This window comes from Capricornis sumatraensis, chromosome 12 (assembly GCF_032405125.1).
Source record: "Capricornis sumatraensis isolate serow.1 chromosome 12, serow.2, whole genome shotgun sequence".
In the NCBI taxonomy this organism is placed as follows: domain Eukaryota; kingdom Metazoa; phylum Chordata; class Mammalia; order Artiodactyla; family Bovidae; genus Capricornis; species Capricornis sumatraensis.
Genome location: NC_091080.1, coordinates 57061503 through 57089239, shown reverse-complemented (window position 1 = coordinate 57089239; position 27737 = coordinate 57061503). Strand labels below are relative to the sequence as shown.

Genomic DNA, 27737 nt, shown 5'->3' with positions numbered 1-27737 from the left:
CCCCAAATCTAGGACAGATTGGTAAATTACTGCTCAAATCAAACATATTAAATCAAACTCATTAAGTCCTATTATGAACCCCACTTTTGATAAGTGAAAACTCAGTTCCTGGGGGCAGGTCTCTTACTTGGGTGTAAAGAAAGAGATAAACAATAAAGACTTAAATCGCTAGTATCCAAGAATGCTACTCATAAATGTAACACGTTATAAGATAAGAAGTTACTTCTGAGCTGGTCAGGGAAAGGTTACACAGAGGGAGGATTTAGAATCTTGAGGGATTTGGAGAGGAGTAATAAAAAATGAAAAGCATGCAGGTATGAAGGTATAAAGGGATGAAACTGTAAAACAACCTCAGGAGATAATGGTAGTCAGGTTGGGCCAAGCCTATGTGAAAATGAGTAGTGACTCCTCACCCCACCCCCCCACCCCCACAGAAATACACAGAAGGGTAGTCCTTTATGCATAATCAAGACTGTGGAGGTCCCTGAATATTTCAATATGTTCTAAATTTATTCTACAGGTAATGCTGCATCACTGAAGTTTTTTGAAAACGGGAAGCTGAGATAAAACACATTTTTATAAACTTGCAGATAGCAAAATTAAACAAGATGGTAAAAGAAAAATTCCTCAGTCTAAAACTCTACCCTTTCACACAAATTTCAGCAACTACCTGCTTTTAATTCTGCACAATATAATAAATTACTTATGGTACTGAAGATACTAGTTTGTTTTTTTTTTTTTTTTAACTGAAGGATTAGGAAAAATGTGTATAGGAGAATCCTGAGAACTCTGGATGGATTGGCTTCCCTCATTTTTAAAGGGACAGCGGTAGGTAAGGAAAGGCGAATCAAAGACAGGTAACATCACCGGGATTACAAAGGGTGAGGGACTGGCACTGCCCACACGTGTTGCGTGAAGGATAAAACCCGAATTTGGCAGCATCAGAGGATTCCTACACCAATGCGAAAACAGAGTAGCCTCGAGCTACCTGGAAAGCTTCAATTACTCCACGCTGAAGACTCGAGCAGTTGCCTCTTAGAGGAGCTGGAAGTGTCTCCAGAGGGCAGCTTGGGTTGCAGCCCCTCAACAAGGAATCGCAGGTGGGAGACGGTTAGCACCGGTAACCAAGACAACCATTTCCGCGCCGGGAGGACAGAGGAAACAGATTCCTGGCTGATGCCCACGCTGCCGGAACTCAGCGCTCCCGGGTCCACCCGGGCGCGGGAAGCAATGAATGCTGGGAGCTGGAGTCCAGAGGTGGCCTCGCCCATTTCATGGACGGAAAGGGCTCTGGGCTCCGCCCATCTGCCCGCTTTCGCCCAATCCTCACAGACCTTAGAAGGCCAGCCAACGGCAGTCTCGAAGTTTTTCCACGAGAGGGGTACACTAATATCCCGGAGGAGGAAGGAGCGAACTTCTGGTTAAAGTGTGGTTGTGCAACAGGGCTCCAAGCGTGACACTTTCCGCCGGAAGAGCACTAAAGCGGGTCGGGATTCCGAGCAGGGAGGCGAGATGCTCAAGTCCAAGACTTTCTTGAAAAAGACGCGGGCGGGTGGCGTGATGAAGATAGTGCGCGAGCACTACCTGCGGGATGACATAGGCTGCGGTGCGTCGGGGTGCGCGGCGTGCGGCGGAGCGCACGAGGGACCTGTCCTCGAGCTGCAACCCCTGGACCGGGCCAGCAGCCTCTGCCCGCAGCCACACTACTTGCTGCCGGACACCAACGTGCTGCTCCACCAGGTGCGCCGGTAGGCGGGCGGAGCCGCGGCACCGCTGTCCCACCAGGAGAAAGGGAGGCGGGGACACTGAGACCCTAGGAGGAGGGTCTTGGGCAGCATTACGTACTCAGGGAGAGCCAACCCCACCGGGACCCATGCCTCCTGCCCCCAGGCCTAGGTTCTTTTTCCTTGTACTGTTTTTTTTTTAACCTTTACTTTTTTGGGTTCTTGGAGTTATAAGAATTTTAGATCCGTCAACTTTCTAACTCCTGCTGTCTCTTCTGCCTTAGATTTTAATGTCTGGAGGCCGGGGACCTGGGCTTCTGTGGCCTCCTGCCTGCGACCCTCAGGCAGCTTGTAAGTCCCTACGAGCGAAAACCATGTGGGCCAACGTATTTCTTTATTAATGATTGATTCGTCGAAGTTTTGTAACTAGTTTGTTTACACGTGTTCTTCTTTAATCGACCTGCAGGGTTTTCTGCTGCAAAATAGCTCCTTAGCTTAATGTACAGGCAGTTTAAGAAAAAAAAAGCCGGCAGAGTTTTAGGTTCAACAGAAGCAATTTATGAATGAACACGGGAAAAAAATAACTATTTATTTATTTACTTAAAAGATTGATGTCCTTGAGGACCCTGCCATCAGGAATGTCATCGTGCTACAAACAGTTCTCCAAGAAGTGAGAAATAGGAGTGCTCCGGTATACAAACGAATCCGAGATATGACTAATAACCAAGAGAAGCATTTCTACACATTTACTAATGAACACCATAGGTAGGGGGGAAAATTACCTCAGTTATCAAGAAACTAGAATTAGCTAAATTGGGGGGTGAAAGTTCCTGGCTGTCATCTGTGACATTGTTGGAAGATACACTGTTAAGTTTCATACTTCTGGGAGTAATGTTTGATTCTTACACAGTTTACAGACCTTGCTAAGGTCACATAGGCATCGATTGGGTCAAAGCCAGAACCAAAGTCTCCTGATTCCTAAAATATGGTAGGTCCTTTAATTTCCAAAATGTGTTCATTTTGAATTGGTTTTAGCATGAGTTGAGCAGTAGGATTTTGGAAGATGAGATTTGCCTAGGTTTTTGATATACCATATTATATGAATAACCAACATAAGTTAATTAAATATAGAAGTTTATGAAAGAGAGCTTTAAAAATATAAAGCAGGTATATTCTTAATGGGCTCTTAAAAGTTACACTAATACCTTATAACTGATCACATTGAAGACAGTAAGGTTAAGAAATATAATTTGTTTCAGATTTAAGATGTTTGTTTTAACTTAATGTGTGATCTTAGAAAATATGTTATTGTCTATTTATTACATTGGGCTTCCTGGGTGGTTCAGTGGTCAAGAACCCGCCTGCCAGTGCAGGAGATGTGAGTTCTATCCGTGGGTTGGGAAGATCCCTTGGAGGAGGAAATGACAACCTGCTCCAGTATTTTGCCTGAAAAATCCCATGGACAGAGGAACCTGGCAGGCCGGTCCATGAGGTTGCAAAGAGTCAGACATGACTGATGGACTGAACGTGCATTTCTTGTATTGCATAAATAATTTATAACAAATCCAGTTTACTTTTATTAATCAGGATTTCTCAATGTTGCCATTATTGACATATTGGACTGGGTAATTTTTTGTTATGGAAAGACTGTGTGAGGCACTGGAAGGTGATTAGCAGCATTCCTGGCCTATACTCACTAGATGCCAGTAGCAAACACTCCCCCCACCCCCCACCAATCCCCTGGGCTGTAACAACCCAGAATGTCTTCAGATGTTGTGAAATGTCCTCCGGGGGGAGGATATCAGGGGCAATATCATCCCAGATATGAGAACTGTTGGGTTAGACAGTGGATTGGATAATGAAATCCCATGGGCATATATAACTTTAAAAATGTTTAATATCTCAAATTTCTCTTTCTTATTCTTATATCCCACACTTAAATATTTATGTAAAGAATATCAGTTAAGCACTTCAAGACTTCTTGTTTCTATCTCTTCCTTAAAATCCAAAAACAGGAACTGTTTTTCAGCACTCAGAGACCTAGTTTCTGTAGAGCATGACCATCAGGTTTTTAATCCGAAGTTAACACTTTTGTTGGCTTAAGTGCAGTGAATAGAGCTTAGCAGTACTGGGGTTGACAGGAAGAATTAGGACACTCAGGCATGCTAAAACCAATTCAGAAATTTATGACCATGTCTTTGATAATTCTAAAAGCATAAGCAGGTATGTTTATATTAAAGCAGATTTGTTTATATTTATTATAAAACTCTAAAATTGAATCCTTAACCTTTAAGAAGTAGGTAGAAGTTATTATGCTGAATTTTGTAATTGTTCTTAAATTTGGCTTTGAAGAACAGATTTAAAGAAATAAGTATACTGACATTTGATAGCTCAGAGTTGGTGGACTTAGAAGGAATATGCAGTCATATCTGGGTCTTGTCTTTCATTCTCTTGATGGCCCTTGTCATGTATTATGAGTTTATCATGCATAATTTACAGGCATCATGTATTTAATAACTACATTAATCATATGATCACAAGTCATCTAATCATACAATTGGTAGCTTTTAGGAATTTCTGTTAATCTACAGTTTGAATGAAATCTCATTATCAGACCTGTAAAATACTAGTATAGTTTTTTTTTTTTTTTCAACAAACTGTGACTTTTTTCACTGTCCCAACCTATAGCATAAATTCCTGTGTTTTTCTTTTGGTGAGATGAAGTTGTTTTAGCCTTTTTATTATTCCATTAATAATATGATTTTTTTCTTTCCAAGCAAATTGTTGTCTTAAAAACATAACTATTTTATCTTATTTATTTCCTCTGTGAGGTATAAATGTGAATACATTGAGGGGAAAAGATGTACTATTGACTCTTAAGTTCAGTGATCATTAAGCATTTATGTTCAAAGACTTTTTATGTGTGCTTGATTCTGTTGATTTCCATTTCTTATCTTTCTCTTTTCCCCTTTTCATTGCACTTAGAGAAACTTATGTAGAACAATTACAGGGAGAAAATTCTAATGACAGGAATGATAGAGCCATCCGAGTAGCTGCAAAATGGTACAATGAACATTTGAAGGATATGTCAGCAGAGAATCAGCTGCAAGTTATCTTCATAACCAATGACAGGAAAAACAAAGAGAAAGCCATAGAAGAAGGGATACCAGCGTTCACTTGTAAGTCTCCATGTATCCAGACTGTTAGTTCATGTTTGCAAATGCATGCAAAAATTATCATCAGGCGCATGGTCAGATGTTCATTTGACCATTTGGTATTTTCATGGTCGTATATAGCTTAATGTGATATTTTTGTGTTTTTTTTAAATTTTTCAACATTGCTAAGCTAAGCGAGTTGTGCCACCAGTGGCTGTTAATTTCCCTGTCAACATTTGGAATGGGCTTAGCAATAAAAGTTCATAGAGACACTCGATCCACTGCCTCTCGGGCTTGACTACCTCAGCAGAGAGGGTCCCTCCCCCCCCAAAAAATTGACATGTGTACTGTCACAAATAAGATAACCCATGTTCTTCTGAATCTAAGGGGGATAAAAAACACATTTAAATTTATCAAGAACAAAAAACTTATTTTTCAGGTGAAGAATATATAAAAAGCCTAACTGCTAACCCTGAACTCATAGATCGTCTTGCTTGTTTGGCTGAAGAAGGGGTATGTTTGAGTTTGCTTTATTTTGTTTTTGAGAAGTGAAAGATTAACATAGCCACTTTGGGATGTTAAACTTATAATTACCAGATTTAGAAATTGGAATATCAGTGGGCAAGCTGGAATTGAAATAGGAGTTCGGTGATAAACAACATGAATGGCTGCAATAGGCTTTTGATCAAAATGCCACCCCTAAAGTCTTGACTTCTACAATACCACTGTTCACTGATCCTCAGCAACCCAAGTAGGGCCTGGCACAAGGTGGCGCTGTTTGTGTGATTAATCAGTGAAGGAACTCATGGCTGGCTTGTGATAAGGAGTAGGTATTTGACAAACAAACAGGTGGTGGGCACTGGAGAGAGGGTATCCAGCTGTAGTGTTAATTCCATAGGAGGAGGGAGGGCTCATGAGAAGCAGGACAGGAAGGGAAAGGGCCAGATAGTGAGGACTCAGGAATTTATTCTGTTAGTAGTTTTTAAACTATCATATAAAGTTTTCTGTAGAGTCCCTTGGACTCCAAGGAGATCCAACCAGTCCATTCTGAAGGAGATCAACCCTGGGAATTCTTTGGAAGGAATGTTGCTAAAGCTGAAACTCCAGTACTTTGACCACCTCATGCGAAGAGTTGACTCATTGGAAAAGACTGATGCTGGGAGGGATTGGGGGCAGGAGAAGAAGGGGACAACAGAGGATGAGATGGCTAGATGGCATCACTGACTCGATGGACGTGAGTCTGAGTGAACTCCGGGAGTTGGTGATGGACAGGGAGGCCTGGTGTGCTGCGATTCATGGGGCTGCAAAGAGTCAGACACGACTGAGCGACTGAACTGAACTGAACTGAAAGGGCTGTTACTAAAAGTTAGCACATAGGATTTTGGGCTCCCTACTTTATACTCTTAGGCTGAACACATTAAAGGTTGATGAGAGTGTGGCTAGGAGGAATGGAGAACAATCAGAAATGTTACTTATTTGGAAAACCACTCATCTCGATTTATAAGATGATACATTGTATCTCAGCAAGATTAGAGGCAGAGGCACCAGTAGGGGATCGCTGCAGTAGTGGATGTGAGAGGGAATCCTTAACCTTGTTTCCTTGAATGTGAAGTATGTTTGGCAATAACCATGTCATAGCATTGTTAGGGTTGAATGGTGATAATGTTCAGTCGCTAAGTCGTGTCCAACTCTTTGTGACTCCATGGACTGTCCTTCACTATCTCCAGAGTTTGCTCAGGTAATAGTAGTGTTAATAAAATTCTTATCTCAGTGCCTGGCACATAATTATGGTAAATGTAAATGGTAGATACTGTTAGGTTTTATATAATAGTATATAATATGTGCATCCAATCTTTACAGCGTTTTTTTTCTCTTCCTGTTTTCAACCAGCTACTTCACAAAACTAAATAGAAGTCAAAAAATAAAAGCTGGAGTTTATTTTTAGAATACAGGTAATAGGATTATCCTGTCTAATATATTTGCACTAGTTGCATGCAGCTGTTTAAATTTAATTCAGTTTACAGTTCAGTTTCCCAGTTGTGTTGTTCACCTTTCAAGTGTCCAGGAGCCCCCTGTGCCTAGTGACTACCATATTAGAGATCACAAGAACACTTCCTTTATCACAGAGTTGATTTGGATAGCACTAAATGAGGTGGATAGGTCTAAATGAAGAAACAGGAAGTAATCCAACATTGATAATTCACAGTATTTGACTATGTACTATGATAGAGTAGAGTAAATGTAGGATATAGTGAAACTGCAGTCAGTTCTATTATAGTACGTGTGTGTGTTCCCCAAAGTCACTGTGCCACGTAAAATTTTATATAATGAAAACTACAGAGCTTGGGCTTCCTTGGTGGCTCAGATGGTAAAGTGTCTGCCTATAAGCAGGAGATCCAGGTTCGATCCCTGGGTCAGGAAGAGCCCCTGGAGAAGGAAATAGCAACCCACTCCAATACTCTTGCCTGGAAAATCCCATGGACCGAGGAGCCTGGTAGGCTGCAGTCCATGGGGGTCACAAAGAATCAGACACGACTGAGTAACTTCATTTTCTCTTTAACTTTCACAGAGCTTAAGGGAAAATGTGATTAGGGACACACTCAGAAACTTCCTGACGCAGTGGAAAGAGGGTTATCTCAATTTGAACAGAAAGTTGTTAAACCAGATGAAGATGGTGTGGCTAATAAAACATGGTAATCTGAAGTAACCATTAGGTGTTTGAGGCATGTGTGTGTGTGTGTTTTGTGGATTCAGCGTGGTTCAGCTGGATGCAGTTCTCTGCTCTCACCTGGTAGTTTTCTAATTTACCAGTTGCATTGGAACACATTTGTGTTTTCAGAACAGGCATGATAGGAGAGCTAACCATACTTAGCCAAGGCATCTAACCCAGATTTGAAATGTCAAGGCTTCCTGATAAAATTGTATCTAAGTTGAGATGGGAAGGATGTTAAAGCAAATTCCTTTGAGACAGAGACATTTTAGCTGTGTTGTATGTTAAAGGAGTTAATGACTAGGGGAAGAGCATTTCTCGTGGAAGGAATAGCAAGTTAAAAGGCTCTGAGGTTAGAATAAGTTGACATGATTGAGAAATCCCTAAAAGTGTGGATGGGATGTGAGCAAGGGAGAAAAATGTTAGGAATGAGGGACCAGATCCTGTAAGGATGTAGTAAGTCATGGAAAAAAACTGGATTTTAGTCCATGAGTACTGGACAGCTATTGAGCAGAATAATATACCTATTTCCCTGTTCTAAGGAGAATAGGTTAGAAGCAGGGGCCTCCACTTAGATGGATATTTTAGTATCCCTGGGAGACAAGACAGAAAATTGGATCATGGTAGCAGAAGTTAAGGTAGTGAGAAGTCAGATGTTGTGTGTATTTCATTGATATAAATATTTTGTTGATTTTAGGATTTGGTGATAGATGGGACTGTGAGGGTACAATTTTTAATAGGCCATATCATTAATCTGTTTAATAGGTCATGTTCATGGTAGGTTTAATAAGTCCATATTTATTTTTAATAGTTCATGTTTATATGATGGTGAGGATGTTATAGTACAGGGGTGAATTTGATTCCAGAGAGAGAATAACAAAGTTCTTGAGTAGAGGTGAGGAAGTGGTGGATAGATGCACATAGGTGAGCAGATTCAGCATGGAGCGAGTCTCTACTGATTGCTTCCGATTCTCATTGTGGAGGTGGAGGTCCCTTATCTGAGAATGAGGAAGGAAGACAAGGAACTTGGAGAGTTAAGCAGAAGAGAAAGTATAAAATGATCTCCTTAGAAGATGGGAAATTTAGGAAGTGTAGACGTCTAAAGGAGCCAAGCAGTTAGGTTATCGGATGTTGGAGGTCTCAGAGGATCCTGGAAGGTATTGCGGTGGATCTGCAGTAGGTCCCAGGCTACCTCTGTCTAACTGCCTTAGCTGTTTAAGATAATCTAAGTAAAAATAGCTTTTCTTGTGCTTTCCGGAACCACAGTCTTCTCATACATTTGAGGTTTCCTATTACCTTTTATATACTTCTGCCCGCTCACTTGATCACATAGCTACACACCTTCATTCGAGAAGGCCTGGACAGGGTTGGAGGGGTACATAGAGTTTTTTCTTCGGTGGCTGATACCAAAATGTAATGAAATGGAAATGTTTGTGTATGTTGCCTTAAGAATAAAAAGCATTTTTTTCTTACTGTGCTATGTTCTTTTAAATTCATAAGAGTTGTATATACTGTAACGTGGATGGTTGTTTTAAATAATACCTGATAGTGATAATAGTTGTATGTGGAGCATACCGAAGACTCACATACTTACTATATCTCTTGGTTTGCTTATTTCACAGAATGAAATAGAAAGTGGAAAAACAATATTTTCAGAGCATCTTCCGTTAAGTAAGCTACAACAGGGCATCAAATCTGGCACATACCTTCAAGGGACATTTCGAGCCAGCAGGGAAAATTACTTAGAAGCTACAGTATGGGTCCATGGCGATGACGAAGACAACAAAGAGGCAAGTGTGTACATGAGTTCGTTTCACACTAAAATATTTTCTGTTCATTTTTTTCTTTCATAAGTGTTTCACATTTTGGTACAAGAATTTAAATTTGCTTTACCCTCCTAGTTTGTGAGCTTGAAGTAAGTTATGTGAGAGGCCACAGATGATAGAATTAATCATTTTTTCAGGAAACGGCTTATTGAGGAAAAGAACTTTCTATTAACCCCTTTTAAGAGAATACAAATATAATCAATCAAAAACAAACCCCACTATGGTGCCTCTATTTTCTGCATTATGATCTATTATGGGAAGTACCATTTACCTAATGTATAATTGCTCCAGAGGGCTTCCCACACTTTAAAGCAAACAGAAGTCATTTTGGGGTGCTGACTATTTGCCAAGTACTTGTCTTAGTGCTTTGAATGCTGCATTTCATTTAATTTTCAACTCTGCCTATAAAAGTAGGCACACTTTTGTTTTACCAATCAGGACCCTGAGATTTAGAGAGATTAAAAATTCTGGTATTAATATAAGAGTTATGTGGAACACATGAACACAACTCGTATTTTCTGACATTGTTTTTTCTATTTGATACTGAGAAATTTAGAGGGCAGAGCAAAGGGACACTATAAAGGAAGAAAAAATATAAAGGACGGGAAATAGACATAGAGACATCAGAATATATCTCAACTTCTTTAGGGCAACCTTCCCATTATTATACTGCCTTTGAAAATATCTGGGAATGTGTTCTTTGCTATTCACACAGATAATCTTACAAGGACTTAAAAATTTAAACCGAGCTATTCATGAAGATATTGTGGCTGTGGAGCTTCTTCCCAAGCATCAGTGGGTAGCACCATCTTCTGTGGTTTTACAAGATGAAGGTCAAAATGAAGATGATATAGAGAAGGAAGAGGAGAGAGAGCGCATTGTATGAAACCAAACAGGTTTTATTTTTTGTCTGTGTAGCTTTGATTAATTTGTTAATGTATTAGCTTCGGAGAAAATTAAATGAAACAATTTTGGAGAAAGTTAAACAGGTTTCATTGCTTTCAGATTTATGGAATAAAATTATAGTTCTGTAGGTTTAATGTATGTCATATACATAGTTGATTTCTTTTCCTCTAAGTTAGTCTTTTAAATTAATGTCTTACTTTGCTCAAATAAACAGGTTGAAATACAAAATACAAAAAGACTTAACTTGAGTATGAAACTTGAACTCTGACATTCAGTTATATGATCTAGCTGAATTAAGTTTAAGTAAATAAAATTTTCTTTTTTTTTCTTTTACAGATTTAAAATTTTCCAAAATGCTTTTATGCAATGTTTAAAATCCCCTCAGCATAATAGATGTACTTCTAGGCCCTTAAAAATAGGTCTGTTTAATAATTCCTTCTCTGTTACCATATTTATTATGATGAGAATCCTTTCTGTTGTTTTTTATGACCTAAAGTCTACCTGATAGGTATTTTTCCATTTTAGAATTACAGGAATGATACAAGTAGTTGGAATTCACAGAACATTAGTAGTTCTTCTCTCTGTATGAATTATAATCACTACTTTGGAGTCTTACTATAACATTATCTTTACAAGGTCCAGGCGATAGGAGAGTATTAGAGGTGAAATACCATAGGGTTCTTTTGCTATTTCTAGTAAGAACTATTATTTATTTGGGTTTATATTTTGAATAAGACAAGCATTTAAAGATGCATCTCTTTTTTTAAAATAAATTAATAAGCGCCACTCTGCTCATTACTGGAAACTACTGAAATCCTATTAATTACCAGACCTGTGCATGAGTGTGTACATCTGTATATGTCAGTAAAGCCTCACATTAAAACTGAGGAGTTGGGTTCTCACATATTTATTCAGTTTTCTCTTTTTGGGTTTTTTTTTTTTTGGTAGTGCTTTATTATAGAATTATTTTTGTGGTTTTGTTTGGCATGCTCTTGCTAGAATCTTGAAGCATCAAAATTCCATAGTTTTATGTCATAATTAACTGCCTGAAAAAGTATTAGTATCTGTATTCTAATTTTGAAGGGAAATTGTCTCATTACCCTTACAGGACAGATAACTGAAGGTTTTTACTTTTATTTTTACATCTCAGCTTAAGACTGCTGTAAATGAAAAAATGTTAAAGCCTACAGGTAGAGTTGTTGGGATAATAAAAAGGAATTGGAGACCATATTGTGGCATGCTTTCCAAGTCTGATATTAAGGAGGTGAGTAAAGAGCATGTTGCTATGTAACGGAAAATGATGTACATTGAACAAAATTTAGAGCCCTCACCTTGCCCCCATCCCCAGCCTTTTGTGTGTAAATTCTTTTTCCTAATGTTCTCTAGTCAAGAAGACATCTCTTTACTCCTGCTGATAAGAGAATCCCTAGAATTCGGATAGAAACCAGACAGGCCTCTACATTAGAAGGACGGAGAATTATTGTTGCTGTTGATGGTTGGCCGAGAAATTCCAGATATCCAAATGTAAGCTTGAAATAATAATTTTATGTTAGACTATTTAACTAAAACTTTAGGAATAAAGTTGCTTCTTTTACTAAAAATAGAATCTGTCTTTACATAAAATGCATGCTGAAATTTAGGAGTATTAAGTAGTACATCCAATCTGAAAATTAACCTAGGAAATTCCAATGTAAATCACTTGGTTAATGTTACTCAGACTTCCTAACAAGTAATTTTTGGTGACAGTGACTACAAAATTAGTGTTTGAGACCTAAGTAGATTCTAGTAAACAAATTTTGAAGCTAGGATATTTGAAGCAACTTTTAAACTTGAGAGGTAATAGGAACTAAACAGAGACCTTGTTTTGTGAGAACTGAACTCTCAGAAAGTCTCCACCATAAATCACTTGAGAAGTCTTGTCATTTTTAGCTTTAATTTACCTAATAATCATTTTTAAGAATTGTGGAGAAAATTTAGAAATACTAAAGTGGTAATGGAAAACGTTCAACCATTAAGTGTGATAATAGAATATAAGTTAATAAACAGCTGTAAAATACACCGGTCTTATAATACTCTTTGGCTTTAGGGACACTTTGTGAAAAATTTAGGTGAAGTTGGAGACAAAGAGACTGAAACAGAAGTTTTGTTACTTGAGCATGATGTTCCCCATCAGGCTTTCTCACAGGCTGTTCTTAGCTTTCTACCAAAGATGCCCTGGAGCATCACTGAGAAGGTATGTTGAAAAGAATTCCTAGTGAGTTTATGGATTACTGTATCTAAGCTACTAGTTTTATTTGGTTTCTGTATGTGTCTTTTAAAAACCATGTAGAAACCTTATCCCCCTCCTCCATTGCATTTAGTTTGCTACAGAACTTAGGTTATCACGAAAATCATTTACTTTACTAAAAGACAGACTTTTCTAGGTGACAGACACTGGCTGATGTCACATTTTCCAAAGGCAAGGGCTTCACAAATTATAAATCATGAAGTGTTGTTATCACTGAGAATATAAAGCTGCTTTTTATTATAATTATCGTTGATTTTATAGAGCTGTGTTACATCTGTACCACCAAAATTGTTTTCTAGTTTTCAATAATATGGCATTTTTAGGACATGAAAAACCGAGAAGACCTGAGACATCTGTGCGTCTGTAGTGTGGACCCCCCAGGATGTACTGATATAGATGATGCTCTCCATTGTAGAGAACTTGAAAATGGAAATTTGGAGGTATTTGTAATTACGATGACATTCTATTCAAAAATAGTTCTGGTCTTCAATTAATTTTCTTTTGACCCATTGTAGAATTTGTGAATTATTCATGTCAGGTAGAATCTGTTGTAGCTGCAGAGACTCATGGGCATGAAAAAGCTGAAATGGTACCTGTGACTGGTGTCTTCTTTTCCTTTTAGCTGAATTTCTTCTCATTAGAATTCCTTTGGTACATTTACCCAGTTAAGCATGTTGACATCCTTTTTATCTTTTTTAAGGTTGGTGTTCATATTGCTGATGTTAGCCATTTTATTAGGCCAGGAAATGCTTTGGATCAAGAGTCAGCTAGAAGGGGAACAACTGTATATCTTTGTGAAAAGGTAAATGTGTTAAAGTGGAATTTTGATACATCTTTTCTGTCATCTGTTTTATTCTTAATAAAGTCATCTGAGGTGTTTCCTGAGGAAGGGAGAGCCTCAGTATTTAGCGAAATATGAGTAATCACTTTGTTAATTGTGAAGTTTGTCATAATCATGGGCACTTTTGGATTCTGAAACAGTGTGGAATAGTATATGAATTAGCTAAAGGACATACATAGAATAAGGCGACCTTCAGTTCAGTTCAGTCATTCAGTTGTGTCCGACTCTTTGTGACCCCATGAATCGCAGCACGCCAGGCCTCCCTGTCCATCACCAACTCCCGGAGTTCACTCAGACTCACATCCATCAAGTCAGTGATGCCATCCAGCCGTCTCATCCTCTGTCGTCCCCTTCTCCTCCTGCCCCCAATCCCTCCCAGCATCAGAGTCTTTTCCAGTGAGTCAACTCTTCGCATGAGGGGGCCAAAGTACTGGAGTTTCAGCTTTAGCATCATTCCTTCCAGAGAAATCCCAGGGCTGATCTACTTCAGAATGGCGACCTTAAATCAGTGAAAATATTGCAGCATTTTTTGTTACTTAGCCAAATAACAGGTAGATGCGTTGATACGAGTTGTTGTGAAGTGTCAACTTGTCTTTGAGTAATTAATATATTTTCCATTTTTTTATATATAGTTAAGTCATGAGTCTGTTCTGTCACAATTACTATTTCTTCTTCATAAGTGTGCTCCCAGAAACTTACAGAGAAAAATTTGAGAGTAGAAGGGAAAGTCAGGCTTAATTAACTGTCAGAGTTCTTTTGTGTACCTTTTTTTCATAAGAATTCATTGTTTCTCTTTTTTAAGGATGTTGAAAACACCATGCAGTTTGTGTGAAGCATTGGAGGAGGGTCCCGTTGTAGAGTTATTAGGGCTTGTGTCTGCTATCTAGTACAAACATTTTGTACAGAGCAGAGATTTCAGACTTTCAGGGCACAGCTAGGTGGGTAGTGTAGAGAACTTACCACTGACATGAAATCCAGTTTTCTTCCATTGCTTTTTTTTTTTTTTAAGCCACTCAGTCATGTCCGACTTTTTGCAACCCCACGGGCTATACAGTCCATGGAATTATCTAGGCCAGAATACTGGAGTGGGTAGCCTTTCCCTTCTCCAGGGGATCTTTCCAACCCAGGGATTGAATCCAGGTCTCCCATATTGCAGGCGGATTCTTTACCAGCTGATCCACCAGGGAAGCCCAAGAATACTGGTGGGTAGCCTATCCCTTCTCCAGGAGATCTTCCCAATCAGGAATTGAACCAGGGTCTCCTGCATTGCAGGCGGATTCTTTACCAACTGAGCTATCAGGAGAGCCCATTGCTTCCCTCTTGTAAAAATTGTGTGTAGCTACTTCTCTAGAAATAGACTTGTTTTTTTAATTTCACATTGTCTCAATTCTATTTATAGAGGGCTTCCCCCACCCCGCTTAGAACATCAATGTTATTTGAGAATAGAACCTCAAATAAATGTATGGATATAGCTCAGTAAGCTGCTACTCTTATTTTATCTGTTTCAGAGGATTGACATGGTTCCAGAGTTGCTTAGCTCTAACTTATGTTCCCTGAGATCTAACGTTGACAGGTATTTATGCACACTTCTTCATAAAAACATAGTATTTACTACTTTAACTGATTCCCATTAACAAATACTGTCTTACTTTTGTCCATAGGTTGGCATTTTCCTGTATTTGGGAAATGACTCACAATGCTGAAATCTTAAAAACGAGGTTTACCAAAAGTGTCATTAATTCTAAGGTTGGTTTCATGTTTAATATTTCATGTTGCACATCTTTTTTACTTTTAACAATGTTCTAGATTGTTTTTTAAAAGTTAGGTGTATTAAAAAGAAGTTTTCCCCCAGTATTGCCACTAAATCTTGTTGTTTTCAGTTATCTGCTTAATTTTTGATGTTATCTAGAAATGAGATTATGTGGCATTTTTTCTGTCATCAGAAACTTAGAAAGCCTGTATGCTTAGGTGACCAAGTAGATTCTTTTAGCCCTAATGTAAGGAACTCCAGTATTTGAAGTTATCCCAGTTTATAACTGGTTAGTACTTTAAAAGATGGTGTGTAAACCATCTTCTTGCTCCTCACATTTTTCACTGAAATGATATAAGCCACAGTTGAATTCTAGTAGAACTAGTCTGAAATTGATGTTCAAACAGAATGGAGCCAGATTACATTTCTCACTCCTTTTCTTCTTTTGTATCTTTCATCCGATTTCCTTATGTTCTCATTTTGCTCTGAATCTTCTTCTGATGTCTGCGAAACCCTCTTTTTCCAGTGATCTATTTTCTAAGTTTACCTTCTTTTTCTCTCCCTCTAACATCTTTCTTTTCTGATTAGCTAGTGGTTGGAAATAAAGCTTAGTGTGAAACTGACAAGGAGTCATGTGTGAATGATTTAAATTTTCCTAGATTTGTATTTTTAAATAAGGTGAGTTTATAATTCTCCCAAAGTTGGTTAGTGTAGCAAAATTCTATATGAAAAAAACTTAGTAAACATGTAACATAAAACATTTTTAGACAAGGAACTCTTAGCTCCTAGTAGATAAGTTGGTTCTCCCAAGAATCTATCCTGATCTGCATCACCTAACTCTTTTTTACTATTCCTGATTTTCACTCATAAAACTATTTTTTTAAAAAAAAGGCTAAAAAATGGCATTTTTCCATGAGGAGGGAAATGTAGGAGCAGAGCAGAAAGCTGTTTGTTTATCTGGATTGTACTGGAAATTAATCTTTTCTACTATGATTTTCTAATTCTTACATTAAATACTTAATTTGGGGTATTTAGTAGATTTCCTATAAAACATGATGTCTCGATGCTTACGGTTTTATTATTTGCTGTGTGTAAGGAAGTACTGGTCATCTGGAAATGATTTCACTTTACAGTCATTATCAAAGAATAATCTAACCTTCCTTTTATCTTATTTTAACTTTTCCTAAGTATTTATGCATTAAAAGAATAATGAAATAAATGAGAATTTAACAATTCTACCATTTAATTTTGTTTTAATGTAAGTTTGCTTATGTTGTGTAATGCATCAGATAAGAGTTAATGAACCAGAAATCATCAGTGTGAAATATAAATCTTATAACTAGGAATCTCTTTTGTTAATGATTTTAGGTTTTCTGAAATCATGGATATTTTAGAGTGGAAACATAAATTTTCAAAAGTAAACCAGATTTTCAAGCATTTGTATTAATATATGGTTTCTTTTTTTAGGCTTCCCTTACATATGCTGAAGCTCAGATGAGAATTGATTCAGCAGCCATGAACGATAATATTACTACTAGTCTCCGTGGACTAAATAAACTAGCTAAAATTTTGAAAAAAAGAAGAATTGAAAAAGGGTACATTTCAAAAATATTAAGATTTCTTTTACTTCTATCCTGCTGTTAATGATAACTTGTGAACTCTTTATGAAGTGTTTATCTTGGTCAATGATGAATTATTTAATAGACTGAGTAGGGACTCTTAAATAGATACATTCTATTTCTTCTAGTTACCTATTTAAACATTAGCAACTTGATTCTGGACTGATGTTTGTTCAGGAGTTCTGTTATGTTGAAGACCTTGACATGTCTGAATTAAAGATCTTGAAGAAATTGTAGGAAGGGAAGATCTTCTTGAGACTTTTCTATGGCTTATTCCTGATTTTAACTAGAAATGAATTTCAAGAAATGAATGTTTTTTCTCAGATGTTTCAATAAAGATAAATGAAGTCCTTGCACTTAGAGTTGGAAGAGATTTTTAGAGCATGTTTAATCCAACATCTTCAGTTTTTAAATGATTAGGGGTTACATTGAAGCAGTCTTACCAAAGATCTGATCACTAGTGGCAGATTCACATCTTTTAGCTGTTATCTCATGGCATTTGCCTGACTGCAAAGGAGTTTTAAGGAATATCCACATACCCAAATCTGTTGAAGTAGTCAGAAGAATTTGATTCTTGAAAAACAATCAACTGTCAGAGTAAAGCAAGTTCTTGAGCCTTTCATATGTTGGTCTCTGGATGCCCATGCCCATCCAAAGTGGAGTCACAAGTGGTTACTGAAAGTAGTTTTGTTGGGTAGTGCAAACTCTAGATCTCTGCTGTTTTCATAAGATGTGCCTATTAAAGTGAAAATTAAAGATTAAAAATTCAGTTCCTGAGTGACACTAGCCATATTCCAAGTGCTTAGGAGCCACATGGTAGGCTGGTGGCTACCATATTGGATAGGGTGGATTGAGACCATTTTCATCCCTGCAGGACGTTCCATTGACAGTGGTGTTCTAGGTATTTATGCTGAGCCACCCCTACCTAACTCTACTCATATTTCAGTTTTCTGGGAATTTTCTTATGATCCAAAATACTAAACTTGAAACTGATTTGAAAAGAAATCGAAAGGATGATTTGGATGCAGTAAAACCCAGTGAAAACTTTATTGCTCAAATTTGTCATTAAGACGTAAATAAGATGACTATAATTAGATTTCTTTTGTAATGCAAAACAACACATTTTTCATCGTATTCATTTATTGAAGGTTTACAGTATGCCAGGTATCAGAAGGTTTCTTGTAAAAGCAAAGTGAATAAAACCAATTGAAACTATTTTGACAGTTTTAAAATAAGAGATGTTGATTTGTATCTATAATGTACATTGTGATTAGGACAGAAAAGCTATTTATTTAATTGAAAAACACTCTGTACTTCTAGTTTTGAAAGTAGATACTCATCTACTGGTAAAACCTATCATTGAGTCTTCTCAGTCTTAGGGTGAATAGAGAAAGCAATCAGTTAAAAAAAAATGGTTATCTTTCACCTTCTTAAAGGATATGTTTTATCTTAAATTATATCTGTCATATGTCTATCTTAAAGGATAAGAGTTATGTTTTAAATGTTCTGTGAAGAAATAATGATCAAAATATGATTAGTGTACCTTGCTCTTTAATTAACATGTTAATTGTAGTGTAGAACCTTGTTGTATTACTCAAGTTATTTGTCATGGAAAGAAAGGCATATTTGTCAGATTCCCTCTCTAGTATTCCTTCTATAGTTCTTGCAGTAAAGGTGAGTCAAGGAAAAAAGGACTTGGAATCCCACTTGCCCCAAACTCATCTTTTCCCCTTCTTTGTGATTGTCCAAAGTTACCCAGCCTCAATAAAATTCTTAGTTTCTGGTTGATTTGGAACTGACTGGATGCAGATAGGTTCATGATGTGTAGAACCACATTATGCTTGCCTTGTGGGAAGAAGAACTTGCCAAATCTTTAAAGGAGCTGTGCATGTAAAGCACTTAGCCTGATATATTATCTGACACGTAGTACTGAGATACTAATAGCCATCAGTATCTGTAACGTGAGTTGTGGTTTATCAGTCTCCTCATTGGCTGGTTGAGTGTATGTGGAAGATACTTTTGAACTGAGGATCTTTTGGTGCTACTCATTTGCCCAGGGAAGCTTCCCTTTTGCCTCTTTCCACCATCCCTCACCCTTCCTGTAGTAAATAAAATATAACTGATTGCGTTCTTTATGAAACTTATCAAACCCTCTCATTTTGGGTACAGAAGACATTCTTTATCCTGAGAAACACAGAGACTCATTTTGTTGTCTTGCTGTTGTCCTGCCTTTTAAAATTGATTTTAGAACTATAAACTATTAGACCATCTGTGAAAATATCAAGGAACATAAAAGTTAGCAGGTGGTTATAAAGCTTTCAAAAGAGAAACTGTCACATACTTGCTTTAATCATTTCTGTTTTAAGAGTAACTTCCAGAGTTATATCTGTTACTGCTCACATAACTGATTCACCTCCTTATTTTATTTAGGGCTTTGACTCTTTCTTCTCCAGAAGTTCGATTCCACATGGACAGTGAAACTCATGATCCTATAGATCTGCAGACCAAGGAACTTAGGTATGCAATTTTTTTTTGATGAGTAGTTGATAAGATTATTATTTTAATATAATATCTAGTGTATATATTAATAAAACATTTGTACCCCCAAATATGTATTTTAGTGGAGTCATGATTTCTGTAGAGAAAAATAAATATGATTTTACTTTCTAGTCTCATCTAAAACTCAAATACCTTATTTGTATTATAAAAGAAAACTTGCCAGCTTCATTTGTTTTAATGTGTGGTATATTAGAACTTGACTAGTAATAGTTACTGTAAGTAAAAGAGGATTACCCTCATTAATTTCTTAAGTATTTAATAGAGAATAATAGGGAATATACTGTGATAGGACAGACCTAGGCCAAAACCCTGGAATCTGAAGTCACACTGCCTCAGTTTGGATCCCATTTCTGCCAATGACTCCAGACGAATTATTTGACCTCTTTACACTTCGATTTATTTTTAAGTAAAATAGAATTGGTAGTGGTACACACTCATAGGGTGTTGTGAAGAATAGTCAGAGGTTAAGCCTTGTTATTGTTTTATTGATCTGGGTTAAGGTTTAGGAGGCAAGGGCTTCTCTGGTGGCTCAAATGGTAAAGAATCTGCCTGCAATGCAGGAGACCTGGGTTCGATCCCTGAGGCAAGGCTGATTTTGATTAAGTCAGAGTTAGGCCTCTCTCCATACCTTTTATATAAGGTGATTCTGAAATTAAGCATGCATTTACACTTTTCTAGCAGATGACCAAGGATTAAAAACGGGATTATACTCAAGTTTGTTAGTTAGGACCAGTGTGTGCTTTACAGCTTTAGAGCTACAATTGAAAAATACCTTTGAGTGAACTATGCAAATAAGTCTAATGTTAGTAGGAACAGTACACCCACTACCAAGGGCTCTTTTGAGGAAAATCTTGAATCTTGTTTTACCAAAGTAGAACATCAACCGTTTCTTCTTACCAAGAATAAAAACCACATTTCTAAGAGATTGTCCCCATAGTTTTAAAGACATGTTTGGAGGTCTTCCTAATTAAAAGAAAAAAAATTAACATGCTTCAGGAGTCTTGTCAAGAAGTTATGTTGTTAAAGAAGGAAACGTGAGTGACAGATTAATAATGCATGTTCAGTAACTTTGGAGAAAGCACTATTAAACAGAACACAGGGGCTTACCTGGTGACCTAGTGGTTAAGAATCTGCCTGCCTGTTCTGGGGGCATGGGTTTGATCCCTGGTCTGGGAAGAAGATTCCACATGCCTTGGATAAACTAAGCCCATGTTCCACAACTGCTGAAGCCTGCTCACCCTAGAGCCCATACTCTGCAATAAGAGAAGACACCACAACAAGAAGCTTGCGCACCACAAAAAAAAGTAACCCCCGCTCATTGCAACTAGAGAAAACCTGCTTACAGCAATGAAGACCCAGTGCAGCCAAGCAAGTAAATAAAATTATTAAAAAAAAAAAAAACAGATCACTTACTAATATTTTGTATACACAAATCATTTACTGTGTTTGATGAAAAACAGTATCAAATTAGTTAAGAGTTTTGAAGTCAAGTCATAATGGGCCCAGATCCTGTTACACTAGTAATTCTGACCTTTAGTGAGAGATTAATGTTACACATCTTTAGTTTTCTTATCTACAAAATAGGACTAGTACCTATATTCATATGTATATACATATATGTATATGTATGTATATACATGCACACATACCACAATGTAAACAGCACTTATAGCACAATGCCTGGGATATAATAAGCACCCAAAATAACTATTTTAAATATCTTTTCATTTGTGGAATTTGTTGGTGAAAATTTCAATTTTTTTAAGCCAATATTGGTATGACCTAAATAGGTTTTAATTCTTAGAAAACTATATTTCTGTAGGTACAGAATTAAATAAAAATCTCTGTGGACTCAGTGTAAAAAGGTGAAAATGCTTATGATTTAGGTTTTACATGTTACTAGAGTTAGTAAAGCTTCTGTTTTTTAATGCCGCTTGTAAAATACCCTTTAGCATAAGATTTACTCATGCAGTACATGAATTGTAAGAGATTGTTAGCATAGTAACTAAGAAATGAAAGGGATGTTTGGTTCTTAAAAATACTCATGTGTGTACACACATGAATGTTTGCATAGGAATTTTCATTATCTCATTAACAGAAAAGATAACTTGTGAATGATATATAGAAGTCTCATTCTTTTTCCTTATTTAATGTCTTTTCATTTGGCAGAGAAACAAATTCCATGGTGGAAGAATTTATGTTACTTGCCAATATCTCTGTTGCAAAAAAAATTCATGAAGAATTTTCTGAGCATGCTCTGCTTCGAAAACATCCTGCTCCTCCTCCATCAAATTACGAAATTCTTGTTAAGGCAGCTAAATCCAAGGTATGGTTCCATAGCTAGAAACATTATCTGTGTTCATGTTGTGATGTAGTGTTTGCACTGAATAATCTATAGTCACAGTTCCATAAAAGTTTTGTTTCCTCATGCAAAAATGTGCCAGTAATTCTTTTCATTAAAGAAGTCATCTAACTTGGGTATGGTCATCTCTTCACACAGTGAAATCATTTGCCCTGTACTAAAGCCAGATATTCCAGGCTACGTTATTTATAATATCCTGAACATATTAAACTTTTCCATGTCTCTGTGCTTTTACACATTTTCTTCATGCTTGTGTTACTTCATATCTCCTCTGAACTACTGACCTCTTAAGACTTAGTTGGTTTTTTTTCCTCTTTATCTTCAACTCGCTTCAGTCCTCTTTCACATCCCTAAGGAAGAAGTCCATTTTTGCAAACATGGAAAAAAAGAAGAAACATAAAAAGGGGAACCCATTTTCTCAGCCCCTTATACCCTCTGCCTCTGGTTAGTAGACTTTTATTTAGACATGATTACCCCTGCTTTGGGGGTGACTATGGCTTACATTGGTTTTCTTTGGATCACTTGCTCAGGCCACATCTTTCCTGTCCAGAAGAGAGAGAAGAAAGGGTGTTGGATCTCAGAGCATTATTCTAACAGGAGGATGTTGGTTTCTCATTTTGCAGACCTTTATGGTGGGCCGGCTCTTAGTATATCCATCAACATTATCAGCTTCTCTTCTCCTCCAAGGCTTACTCTGTAAATTGGAGAATTTTCTCTTATTGTCCTGTTTCTTTCTGTGACCTGGGTAGAGGAAGGAAGGTTTATGTATGTTTGTCTCATCTTGCAAAGTAGAATAGGCAGTTAACTGCTGTATCATCATGTTGAGCTGTAGTCACCAATACTCTGGCCTTTACTTCTACATTGAATGGAGGAAAAGGATCCGTAGAGAAAATCCCAACATGTGGAAATGGAACCAGATCTGCTTTGACATTTCTCCACCCCAACAAAGATTAGGCGAGAACAGCTGGACCTTGAGAGGCAGCACTACTGCCCCCACTATTCGTTCCCCTTGAAACTTCTTGAGAATGTTGGTACTTCAGCACCTTCAAATGAATTCAGACAAATTTGAGGTTTGATATTACACAAAACCACTATGACTTTTACTAAGTTTATTTTCAGTTCTCCTAGGTAAGGCTAAAAGGCATAAATACTTATTACCTGGTCAAAAGACACCATGCTTTTCTATCCTGTTCAGTTACATTTTGAAGACATGGCTGGTAATGATATTTAAATGTTTGATTTGATCCCTTTTCCCTACTCTTTGGGCTTCTCTGGTGACTCATATGGTAAAGAATCTGCCTGCAGTGCAGGACCAGGTTTGATCCGTGGGTCAGAAAGATCCTGTGGAGAAGGGAATGACTACCCACTCCAGTATTCTTGCTGGAGAATTCTATGGACAGAGGAACCTGGCAGGCTACAGTCCATGGGGTCCCAAAGACTTGGACACGACCAAGGGACTAACAGTTTTCTCTGTTTATTCACAGAATTTGGAAATTAAAACTGATACAGCCAAGGCTTTAGCTGACTCTTTGGACCGGGCGGATTCACCTATTTTCCCATATCTAAACACCCTGTTAAGAATATTAGCAACTCGCTGTATGATGCAAGCTGTGTACTTCTGCTCTGGAATGGACAATGATTTTCATCACTATGGCTTAGCATCCCCAATATACACACATTTTACTTCACCCATCCGAAGGTACATTTTCTCCTTAACAAATGAGAGATAGAAATACTTTATTTCAAATTGTAAAAGGATATTTAAATGCTAACATGGCACGATTCTTGTTTTTTCTTCATGTGTCTAGATACGCAGACATCATTGTTCATCGGTTGTTGGCCGTGGCTATTGGAGCTGACTGTACTTATCCAGAGTTGACCGACAAACACAAGCTTGCAGATTTATGTAAAAATCTCAATTTCCGGCACAAAATGGCTCAGTACGCTCAGCGTGCCTCTGTGGCTTTTCATACCCAGGTATTTGCCTTCTAAAGTTAGCAGAAATGAAGTTTTGTTCACTTTTAATTTGATTGCATAATTTTTTTTGTTAACTTCAAAATACTTTAAGGTAATCCTTAATAAGGTTGTCTGCTCTTTTACAGTTATTTTTCAAAAGCAAAGGAATAGTAAGTGAAGAAGCTTATATTCTATTTGTAAGGAAGAATGCTATTGTGGTATTAATTCCAAAGTATGGTTTAGAAGGTACAGTGTTTTTTGAAGAAAAGGACAAACCAAAGCCACGGCTTATATATGATGATGAGGTACAGTATTTCTGATGGTTTTATTTTGGGGTTTTTCTTTTGGTGGGAGTGGGAACGCTTTGTCTTCAGTAGGTTGCAAGTGGTACCTCTAACCGGTAAAATTCTTTTTGTACCCTACAGAATTTTATGCCTACTAAGCTTAGCGTTTTACTCACAATTTCTCACCTCAGTATATGTTCTCATATACAAAAGTTATTAATTTCTTTCTACTCTATAAAGTTTTCCCTTCTAAGGAAAACTTGAATTATACTTTGTTCCTGGTGAACAGATGGATTAAAGTCAAGGAATAAATGGCTGTTGATAGCTCCAAGAAGGGAATTTTATCATCCAGTTCGCAGTGTGTTTTACCTGACACACTCCCTACTTCCCTGACCTTAGTAGAAGTACAAAACAAATTCTGCCCAATTACCTGTGTGCTCCTGTACAAGACCAACAATTTGCTAGTTAAAGGGTTGAGAAACCTGCGATTAATGAATAATATATTGGTACCACAGAGTGAAAGGGAGAAGTTTGCACATAAATAGGTCATTTGTATGTGAGGGTGTTAGATTAGTGGTTTTGGTTATGTTGAACACCTAGGTGCTTATTAAATATTGAGGTTATTTTTAAACTTAAACGTTTAAATTAATTTGGAAGAGAAATTATAAAGAATGAGAACCAAGCTTCAAGTGGAAAAAAGCAATTAAAAATAGTAAAATGTGTTTTGTTTAGATACCATCACTTAAAATAGAAGACACAGTATTTCATGTATTTGATAAAGTTAAAGTGAAAATCATGTTAGACTCATCCAATCTTCAGCATCAGAAAATCCGAATGTCCCTGGTAGAACCACAGGTAAGACCAGACTTACGCTGTTCATGTTGTTGTGGAGTAAACAGTACATGTTTTGTGAAAGAGAGTGATACAGTCCTGGGTTACTTCTGTTTAGTTATAGAATCTTCAAAGTAGTGTGCAGGACAGGTATCTACAGAGGAAATCCTATTTTATCACTGATTTCCGTAGGCCGCAGGAACTCAGGCATCTGGGCTGCTTCTGAGTTCCTTGGTTCCACAAATGGAATCCTGAGATCTGCCTAGTTCTTTTTACCAGTTTTGAAATCGGCACTTTTGAAAAGCAGTTTAAAGTGTGACTCACCCTAAGACATTGGACCTTAACCTGGATTCTGCTCCCAACACACCTGAGGCCTCTAATGCTGACAGTAGATCTCAGTAGAGAAACTGTTATGGCTAAACACACCCTTTCCAAATGACAGGCGTCTGTCTGTTGAGATCATGTCTGCCTGTTACATTCTGAACCACTATTCCTTTGCGTGTGATATACATACATAGGTACATTGTGTGGAAAACTAGTTTCCCCTTCCCCCCACCATCCCTCCATCTTTTTGAACGTCAGAGTGTCAGTGAAGAAGAGGAAGATTGGATTGAGGTTTCTTCATGATCTTACGCTTTTACTCGCCTGTTTCTCCCATTTTGCTTTACTTTAGATACCAGGAATAAGCGTTTCTGCTGATACTTCAAACATGGACATTAATGAACCAGAGAGAAAGAAGAAGAAGCTTCAAAAATAGCTACAGTCAACAACAACAAAAAACTTCAAGGATTGGTTTCCTTTAAGAAAAGAATCTTGAGAGAACACTTGTAAACCTAAGAAGTGTGTGATACAGTTTGTTACTTCTAAGTACATTTTAATAATTTTTAAAATTTGCATTTTTATTGAACCGTTGACTGTGTCTGTCCCATCATACTGCTTCCTTCCAGGATTAAAGAACTATTTATGCAGAAAAACTCAATTGAATAACCATCACTTATATAGTGACAGGACAGCAACTGAGGGATCTGTGAAGATCACTGAAAGGGAGCACTCACCTGCTCACTGAAGAGGAGTTGAGTTTTGCATAATTTGATTATCTACTATTGACAGAAAAAAACTAATTTTCCTATGGTGAAAATATAACATTTTTAGAAGCAAGGAACAATCTAAGTCTTGAAAGCTGTCACTGTATGGGATGGCAATTTTTAGAATTCAAGACAATGAAGTCAAGAGCTGTCAGGGAATTCAGCATTTAATTTCCTCTGCCATCTTTAATTTATCTCATTTTAGGGCACCCCAGGTAGCATGGTAGTAAAGAATCTGCCTGCCAGTACAGGAGACTCAAGAGACATGGGTTCAGTCCCCGGGTTGGAAAGATCCCCTGGAGGAGGAAATGGCAACCCACGCCAGTTTTCTTGCCTGGAAAATCCCATGGACAGAGGAGCCTGGTGGGCTACAGTCAGTGGGGCGGGGGTTGGAGGGGAAGGGTCACAATGAGCCGAACATGACTGAGAAACTTGTACACACATGGCCACAACCTACATTGTATTCCTTTACTATTAAAACCCTGCATTTTATTAGTGGTCTGTAAACAGATGTGCCTGTTTGGGAAATTGCTGAAGGAAGATGAAGTAGAATATTTTGATCTGACTGGGAAAATAGTTATTTTTTTAAATACCAGATAAGTGTGATCATCATCCTTGACCTTCAGCTCAGATATCTCCCTGAAAATAACACATTAGGGTTCAAAGAAAGCTTAGCGATGGCACTTTAAATGTCACAGCATGTTAACTCATAAAAAGGGAGTAATTAATGGCTTTTAAATTGCATGTATATGTATCAGATTAATGTAGGGAAGGAGGGGTTGAATGAGGTGTGGACTGAAGTGTTGCTGTTTGGTGTGCCAGTGACAACTGCTTTGTCAACCACAAAGATTATTAATGATAAAGTCAGTATTTTCAGAAATATTTTGGGATACAGATACCCTAAAACATTTTACATTGCTCATTCAATTTCCGAAGTACTGACAGTGTACCAGGCTTGTCACCAGTCAAGCAAACGATCTCTGCCTTGAAGGAGCTTGGAGGGCATTGAGTGGAACTAGCACACACACCAGCAGGTGTAGTGAGTGGGAGCAATTACAAGATTTACTGTCATCCAGGCACTCAGTAATTGGAAATACATTATTGACCCAGGGATTTCTGCAGAAACGACCGCCTGTGGCCAGCAGTATGTTACGTAAGTGAATATTGAAACATTGCAGGTACCAAAAGATGTATTAATATATCTCTGGTCAATAAGTTGATAAAATGGTTGTTCCCATTTCCTGGGACTGAGGAAAACATCCATACAGTGTGGCAGAACTTGCTTCCGTCAGAGGAAAAGCCACGAGTGAACTAAGCCCTAGAGTGCCTGCCAGTCAGCAAGCCTTGTCCATAGAGGCCAGTCGTGTCAGCCTCCACCAGCCAGGGGGTTTGTGTCACTCCACCCTTCTGCTCTTGCAGAGAGAAAGCAGCCATGGGCTGCTTTCTATTGATGTAAACAAATGAGCATGACTACCTTCCAACCTTATTTACACATGGAGAAATTTAAATTTCATAATTTTCATGTGTTTAACAAAATTGATTTCCATGCCCAACTGTTCAAAGATTCTTTGCCCATGGGCAATGGTCTCCCTACAGTTGAGGAAAAGGGAGGTTTCAGGTTAAAACAAGGCTACACTGACCTCATATATCTCTTTCCAGATTTCTTCTCTTGTGCCTCTTTTATATGGAAGGCCTAATTCAGGCTCTAGTCCCTATTGAGTAGCTCAAAATGACCAGAAACCTTATTTTCACCCTTGAAGCCTTTTCCTTGATAATCTAAGATGCTTCAAATGCCATTTCTTATGGTAACAACATAAAATATTTCATTTAAAAGGCCCTGTT

At 37.6% G+C, this 27737-nt stretch overlaps 1 protein-coding gene across 2 annotated transcripts; it reads left to right on the top strand.

Moving 5' to 3' along the window:
• The first annotated feature begins 1512 nt into the window (after window positions 1-1512).
• Window positions 1513-25904, top strand: DIS3 (DIS3 homolog, exosome endoribonuclease and 3'-5' exoribonuclease). 2 transcript variants are annotated; one of them, XM_068984427.1, is made up of 21 exons: window positions 1513-1740; window positions 2332-2489; window positions 4710-4903; window positions 5319-5392; window positions 9212-9379; window positions 10131-10295; window positions 11472-11585; window positions 11708-11845; window positions 12408-12554; window positions 12932-13048; window positions 13309-13410; window positions 14958-15022; window positions 15111-15195; window positions 16667-16794; window positions 19249-19335; window positions 21547-21703; window positions 23224-23438; window positions 23548-23716; window positions 23842-24000; window positions 24712-24834; window positions 25484-25904. In XM_068984427.1, the coding sequence occupies exons 1-21, from the start codon at window positions 1513-1515 to the stop codon at window positions 25565-25567; spliced, it is 2877 nt and encodes a 958-aa protein (XP_068840528.1). In that variant the 3' UTR covers window positions 25568-25904. The 2 variants fall into 2 exon arrangements, with proteins under 2 accessions (XP_068840528.1, XP_068840529.1); XM_068984428.1 differs by lacking the exon at window positions 2332-2489 and adding an exon at window positions 2009-2075 and having other exon boundaries at window positions 1513-1744.
• Window positions 25905-27737: the final 1833 nt, after the last annotated feature.

Excerpts from the sequence above, each read along its gene's own strand:
- DIS3 (XM_068984427.1), top strand. The coding sequence starts at position 1,513 with ATGCTCAAGTCCAAGACTTTCTTGAAAAAGACGCGGGCGGGTGGCGTG. Across the intron at positions 4,904-5,318 it reads AGGGATACCAGCGTTCACTT|GTGAAGAATATATAAAAAGC; the intron begins GTAAGTCTCCAT and ends CTTATTTTTCAG. Across the intron at positions 10,296-11,471 it reads AAGAGGAGAGAGAGCGCATT|CTTAAGACTGCTGTAAATGA; the intron begins GTATGAAACCAA and ends TTTACATCTCAG.